Consider the following 7,612-nt stretch of genomic DNA (forward strand, 5'->3'; position numbering starts at 1 on the left):
GGTGTAATTTGGGCGAGCGAGTGCTGAGTATTTTCTTAGCTAAATGTGACTGCCATTTTTTATTTTAATGGCAGTGGAAGGCTGGGGAGAGAAAGAAATTTGTACTAAGGGGGTGAATGACAGTCAATTTAAACACAGCTGGTTGAATAAATGATCGTGTACTTCTTAACATTAACTCATCCTAATAAGACGCCTGCACTGTGGGCTAATTATATCATGAATTATCAAACCTTGTCTGTGTTACCTGCCTCAGCCCTTGGCTTTGGCAGATAACTCAGACCGCAGCATTGATAATTCATGATATCATACTCGACCTCATCCAATAATTGCTTAATAGATGGTCACCATTAGCCAATGAGAACTCAAATCGAAACAGGAAAACCACAAAAAGTGTGGGAAAACACCATTGGTAAACCAAATCACCATTGGTTCTTGTTTTAACTTTTTGCTGTGCTCCTGATTGGTTACGAGTATGGCAACTGACACCGCTAATCCCCTGGCTGCTAATGGAGCATGACAAATATGGATCAGTACTTTGACTTCTGAATATTGTGATGTTTCTTAGAGGCACATGGATCCCAGAGGAGAATCAAAAGTTGAAGAAATCTTGAACAATGTGCAAATAAATGTTCATTTGTAAATGTAGGGTGAACTCTGTGTTAGGTTAAGGTTATGTTACTTTCTGACAAGAAATGGAGAGGTACACACAAAACTTGTTCCAAAGACATGAACATCCTCCAATCAAAGCCATTCTTTAATAGCTTGGTGCTAGTTTTGAGAGGATTCTACCCAGTCACAATGCAAATATTGCCTAGTCTTGTCACTAAATGGTTTTTTTTTTATCAGTGAAAGAGTAATCACATCAATGATAAGAAAATATTGTTTGTTTACGATGTGGTCCCTTATGATATGAATTGTGACATTTCAACTGCAAAGACCATGAGACAAACGATGATACTTTATTATCACTGTCCTTTACCACAATGAACAAGTACAATCTTTTTTTACAAAAGTAATCCCATCTCTGGTTTCACCAAGATGGAGACATCTTACTCACTGCTTTAAGCATTTGTGCTTGCACTGATGCTAATCTATACTGGACATAAACTTGTCCATATTCTTGTATGCATACAGTAGAGAAAGAAAACACACCCTAGATCTAAAACCTCAAAACTTAATTTTTTGCTTACAAATTGCTCATGCATGACTAGGAGTTTTCTTGTTTGTATTCAAGATAAACAACTTTTGCATGCATCTGACAAGTTCAACTGAACGTCAAAGTTCAATTGATGTATTTCTTCTCCAACCTCCCAGCAACATGGCAAACATTTTATAGGTACAGCTATACCAACAGCTCATGGTATAGCACTACAAATAATTATAAAATATAATTATATTTAAAAGAAAATGATCAGGAATGATCAAGCACAAAAGCAGTCAAAAAAATCAATAATTCAAAATGAGAAGCCCTCAAGTTTGAGGTCTGTAGGCTTCTCACACATTAAATTGCTCAGAATAAACCATTTCACTCGTATTAAGATCACAGTTCATTTTTTTCCATTATTGATAATAATCTAAGCAAATGCCTCAGCCACTAATCATGAGATCCTTCCACTGACAAGGCATTGATAAACTTTTTTGGCACCTTAAGTAATGATGCTTGCAGAAATGAGCATTCCCCACTTGGTATAAACGATACCCTGTGCCATCTATTTGTACCTATGTCAAAGCACTGCACATCACCCAGGTCTTCCTTCAGGTATTCTTCTTCATCATCATAAACAACACCCTCTCCTCCAAACACATAAACAGTGTCTCCAATACTCACAATACCACTTCCTGCTCGAGGAAGTCTAAGACTAGGTTCCAGGCTCCATTGATTTGTGCTTGAATCAAATATTTCACAGGAGGGTTCAATAGCCCCCAAGACATTGTCAGCATATCCTCCAAACACAAAAACTTTTGTGCCAACTTCCACTGCGGCAGCTGACCTTCGGACATTGGACATACTTGAAATCTCAGTCCATTGGTCAGTTAATGGATTGTAACGTTCTGCACTGTTTAAACAATCCACACCATTGTGACCAGCAAAGACAAAAATATGTCCTTGCAGTACTACTGCACTGTGTTCAGCACGAGAAGTTTCCATTGACCCTCCTTGTCTCCACTTGTTAAGAACTGGATTGTAAATTTGAACATCTCGCCATGAATACTCTCCACCAATTACATAGAGCTCTTCATTAAGTGATGTGACTGTACAGCCTTTTCGGCGCGACATCAGGTCAAGTGTGTTCCACTCATTCTTTTTAGGGTTAAAGCAACAGATGGGGGCTGATTCGCTCCCACCCATCACGTATAAGACGCCACCACAAACTGCAGCACCATGATGAACATGTGGTATAGGTATGTTGGGTAACGACACCCAGGTATTGGAAGCAGGCACAAAGCAGTCAGAAGTTTCCTCTGGGAAATCAACTTCTGTGCCAGTGAGGATCACTACATTTTCATAACCATCTAAAGACAAGCGCGACCTTTGTGAAGAATCTTGAGAGCAAGCTGGAAATACAACAAGGTCTAATGCATCCACTACTAACCTAGTACAAGTTAGGTTCTTCCTAATCAACTCTTCATGGAGAATCTTTCGCATACTGTACTTGGACATTGAAAACCATCTTACACATTCCAACAGTTCTGGGAGTAAACATTCCCTAGATGGTAGATCATGTTTTACCCAGGCCATCGTTGCTTCATATACTTCCTCTTCCTCAGCCACGTTTATCTCATCCATACAAATCAGGTCCTTAACTTTATTTACATCCAGCTTTCTAAAGTCTTCCGATCGCGTCACCCTTACAAAATTATTAACTTTGTAGGTAACTGCCGCTTGCTTTAGCGTTTCACAGTTATACCGAGAGGCAAATGATTCTAACGCCATGCAATTGGAAGCATCTAATTTACTCTTAAGGAATACAGCAGCTTTCTCTTTTAAACTTGGCATGATCAAATAGTCGGCGGCCATTACTAAGTCTTGAGCGCTAGCAAAAGTAGTGCTCACCTCGCCAGTGTAAATAAACCAAATAACATCGCCGAATGTGGCAGATTTTATCTCCTGTAACTCAACAAGACCGCTCTCCCTTTCTCTCAGATGACTGCTAAACATGGCCCGGAAGTAAGAGCTTGCCGCTGAAAGAACACATCTATGGGCAGGAAAATCCTGGCCTTGAGCTCGAATGGTCGTATCACAAAGAATGTTATTTTCTCTGAGCTCGTTGAGTGTGTGGAGCAACTCGTCTTTATAATCATTGAAAGTTCTCATCTCTGCTTCTTTTAGTGCGAAGCCGTCGCCAACGAAGTGCCCAGGTTGCAACGTGGGCAGTAGATGTGTCATGTAGGAGGAAGCGAAGTATAGAGCGTTTTCACTCACGTGACCAAATTTCTTTATCGTCATGGTAACCGACTTCATCCGCCATGTTGGTGTTCTATGATACTCAGCTGTGAGTGTTGTGACAAGAAACATTTGGAGCACATTTTACGGTTTTGAGAAGACAATAGTGTAATATTTTATATTTTTGTTATCACGGTCCTTTGCCTTGTCATTAGCTGTGGGAACAAAACAGGGAAGAAGTGGTCTAACGTCGGAAAAGTAATGTTTTTTCGTGTCCCACGTGTTCAGTATAGTCAAGGAGAGTACACCGAAGAACTTACTTCTTAGCGAAGAAGAATGTGGATCTGTGCGATAAGTAGAGATGACTTAACTGATGATATTTAAGAACGCGATAGGGTCTGCAGCCGGCACTTCGTTTCAGAAGAAGTTGCGAAAGATTGGGATCGATTCAACGTAGACTGGGTTCCTACCCTCCATCTTGAGCATTCAAATATGCAGGTCCATTGCATCGGGCAACTATTTTATTTTCATTATAATAAAGTGGGTATTCTTTCTCTCCAAAAATTTTTTAACTGTAGATGTACCTTAAGCAGTCTAAAATTTAGGAAACATTTTCAATACACCAGATTTTAAAGACTGATATAAATGGTTTCTCATTTTAGGGACATCAAATTGCATTGTTTCAGGGTGTATACAATAAGCAAGGCATGTAGCAAAGCTGGCAGCAAATAATCCACAGTCACTGCTATTTGTCTGTTGTTGCACAGGGACAACTTGAATGCTAGTAAAATTTGGACGTCCAACAAGATTGAGTACCTGCTCGTGTACTTCATTTAGAATAATGTTATGATACAAACTGTCATACAAGTTGACAGTGCCATCTTCACACCCCACTGAGCTTACACATACCCAGTGGGCATTACCAGTATGCAGAATCTGAATAAATTACCTGACTGAAGTTTCTAACAGGGCCCAAAGTTGGTCTCTGAAAGCCCGCCACATCTGGATTTATGTTTCTTAGACAAACATGTACTTCATGGATAATATCACAGTCAAGCCAACCATTGGGTGATGAAATCAATTGGTAATGCCCATCATTCAGCTTTGCAAGTGATGCTGGCTTTTCTGAAGAGCATTTTGAAACACCAGTTATCACAACACTATCATCAGATGTATTGAAAGTGTCATTAACAACCTTTGTTCAGTTTTTCCTCCTGATTTACACACCATACATTCCCAAGTTGTCATTGCATTGTTCAGCACCTGCTTGAAGTATAAGCAGGGCAAATGAAAAAACTTTCTACCTTGACAAAATGGGTTGTGGCATTTCAGCAGTTTATCTGAACAGTGGCTTCTGTTTGCATGTTCAGATAAAATCTAATTTGAGAGCTTCATCCAAAATATCTCATGCCTGTTTGCATTTTGATTTTTCATTTTTGGCTGCTGGTGTTTTTAGACACAGGGGACAAAACCACTTGTTAGGTACTTTTAGAATTTTCAAACAAGATAAATGAAAAGTAGGGATGGGACATGCTTGGTCTGCGCATGTTGCCACAGGCCCTGTAGCTGCTAGTCTGCCAAAACAAGCAGAATTGGGATCAGGGGATGAATGAGACAAACTTCACTTTTGGGTATACCACCTTCCCAAAATTTCTGGTAGCACACAGTATCTCCAGAAGTGATTAAGTTTGGAAACAACAGAATGCCAGTGGCTGACATCAGGCAAAATTATTTTACAGAAGAGATCAATTTGCTCATGAAAACCACAAACAACAAAGTCACAATAAAGCTTTTCAGCAGTGAATATTTACTGTTGGGTTTGGTAAAAGTAGGCATGAGTTGTATTTGTTAATATACTGCACCAAGTCTGTATCCTTTCAGCAATAGGGGCATTTGACCTCCCCACATCCATTCCCACAGCAATCACACCTACACAAAAAGTCAGGTGTGGCATGTAACCATGGATATTGTTTATTGATAAACGTGCCACATTTCGTTACATGAAAGTTGATGTGCTTTTCCTTCATGATCTTTACATAAGTTTCAATAGCAACACTTTCATGTTTACAGCCATGTTCTGTAGACTTCTATACGCCTTAAAATAGTCCTTACTGTAATAACTCGTGTCAAGCACCAAAAACAACAATAAATCCATCGATTCGACCAGAGGCAAGAACTCTGGATCGTATTTTTTGTCTGATAACAAGAGAGGATCGATTCCAACACAAGAAATCTTCTCTAAATAACGTTTTCTCATGTGGGGATCGAGTGTGTTCGCATAATCTGAGAGAGGATATCCCGCCATGTTGAAAAATGTGGAACACCAACATGGCGACTCAACTTTCCCGCGAAATTTGTGACGTCATGTGCAAACGCTCTATAGTATGATGACAATTTCCTTGCACACTACGAGAACATCGCGCGCAACCTCGTCTTTTCCTCCCTCGACAAAGGAGAGAAGCCAGAGAGGACACTTTGAACGAGGTAAATTTTCATCCCGGTCAAAGACGATGTTAGTTAGTGAATGACTAGGACACTCTACCATTGGGCTATGTCAGAGACTCGTGGCAAAGACCATTTAACAAGGTCCATGCCGACAAACTTCCTGCATACGAGTATCTTAGAGTATCTCATGGCCAAGTTGTAGAACGCCCGAAGTATTGGGAGCACTCGGCAAATGATGGTAGAGTGTAATGAGACTAATAACTAACTAACTAACTGAGCGGTGGGACATCACCCTGATTGTTCTGTTAACAAGCGTCAGAATATAATAAAGGGTATAGGGCGAGTAAAAACAAAGGGGAAGATTAGCATAAGTGCTCGTCGTGCACATTACTAGTATAAAGACCGGCGAGAAAGCCGAGTAATGACACGATTCACACTCGAAAAGTAAAGCTTTAGAATCGTGGGGGAAGGCATTCCTACGAATAAATTACTAATTCCGGTGAACTGCTTTTAACGGATGGACGAAATGGGCAGCTCCATGCTCAGTAGAAAAACATATTTCAGCTAGAGATCATAAACTCTGCATTTCAGTGATGAGAATTGAAATCAGTGCCAAGCGTCGCGTAGCTATAACATTTAAAACGATGGCAAAGTATAATTAAGCTAACCATTAATAAAGAATGGTAGTTTTCGTCTTGTGGCATCTTTTCCATGCAATCGTCAACTCTGGATCGTGTTTGGTTCATCCGAGCTCAAATTAGGGTATTCTGCACAACGACTGTTGTCGATGACAGCGAATTGTTTTACACAGACTGAGAAGTGGTCAGTGTCGTGGTTCAATGTAAGAGTTCTTTTTGAGAATGATTCCATCAAATGTTTCAAATTTGATGCATTATTTATTGAAACTGATTCAGTCAGTTCCTTCGTGCTGTTATACCTAACACGTTTTCCACTTAACAGTCAAAAAACAAAAGCTAAAGTATTGTGATGATAACGCCCAATCTTATCATAAGTAATGAGCCAATAGGAACTAAGAGTTAAATAAAACAAACCTCTAAAAACGTGGGAAAACGCTGCTGACCAATAACAACGAATGGAAGACTCGCAATGGTCATTACCTGATTTAGTCTATTATAAATATCTTTCGGTTTCACCAAAAGGGAGACATCCAATCTAACTCGTATGCCTTCTTCACCTGGTTGTGATGACATCAAATCCAGCTAGATCTGTGCGCGTCTAGTCTTGTTCTCAGACCTTCCACGGCCAAGTAACATTTCAGTTATACGGTAGGAACTGGGTACGAGATTAGTTTCACGTCTAAGGTTTCACGGGGTCGGCATTAGATAACATAGGGTGAAGTAGACCCGAATGATTAGCATTTTCCGATCATCTTAGTGATGTCATCTTCCGACCGCACTGTAAACTTCGGAAATTAACATGGCGACGTAACCGTGAAATCACTGTGTTGCGGGCGATTGCAGGTTGTAAGCTTAGACCAGGCCACGCATCGTTTTGGTTTACGTTTGTAGACTAATAAAAAGTTCAGCAGTTCGCGGGACAAGCAGATGGATGTTTCCGGAGGAACTCACGAGCCGACCTATTCTCTATCTACCTCACCCGATGTTATTTAGACCTTTTGCAAAGGACAGTACAGAACATAGGGTGAGGATTATTGTTATTATTTTGAGAATTCTAAGTTGTGTAGTTCAGTGAATAAAGGTTGATAGTTTCTAAAGAAACTGTTTGGGGCTGCGTTGGTGGGGGTAACGAAATAATTTGGAT

General features: G+C 40.1%; 1 protein-coding gene across 1 annotated transcript; it reads right to left on the bottom strand.

Annotated features, from left to right (window-relative positions):
• Window positions 1-940: 940 nt before the first annotated feature.
• LOC111335251 (kelch-like protein 12) lies at window positions 941-3,365 on the bottom strand. The gene has a single exon (XM_022941124.2). It carries the CDS (start codon window positions 3,314-3,316, stop codon window positions 1,595-1,597), a length of 1,722 nt encoding a protein of 573 aa, XP_022796859.1. The 5' UTR covers window positions 3,317-3,365; the 3' UTR covers window positions 941-1,594.
• Between the last annotated feature and the right edge of the window lie 4,247 nt (window positions 3,366-7,612).

The sequence above is a fragment of the Stylophora pistillata genome, chromosome 3 (genome assembly GCF_964205215.1).
Source record: "Stylophora pistillata chromosome 3, jaStyPist1.2, whole genome shotgun sequence".
NCBI lineage: Eukaryota > Metazoa > Cnidaria > Anthozoa > Scleractinia > Pocilloporidae > Stylophora > Stylophora pistillata.

Excerpts from the sequence above, each read along its gene's own strand:
- LOC111335251 (XM_022941124.2), bottom strand. The coding sequence starts at position 3,316 with ATGAGAACTTTCAATGATTATAAAGACGAGTTGCTCCACACACTCAAC.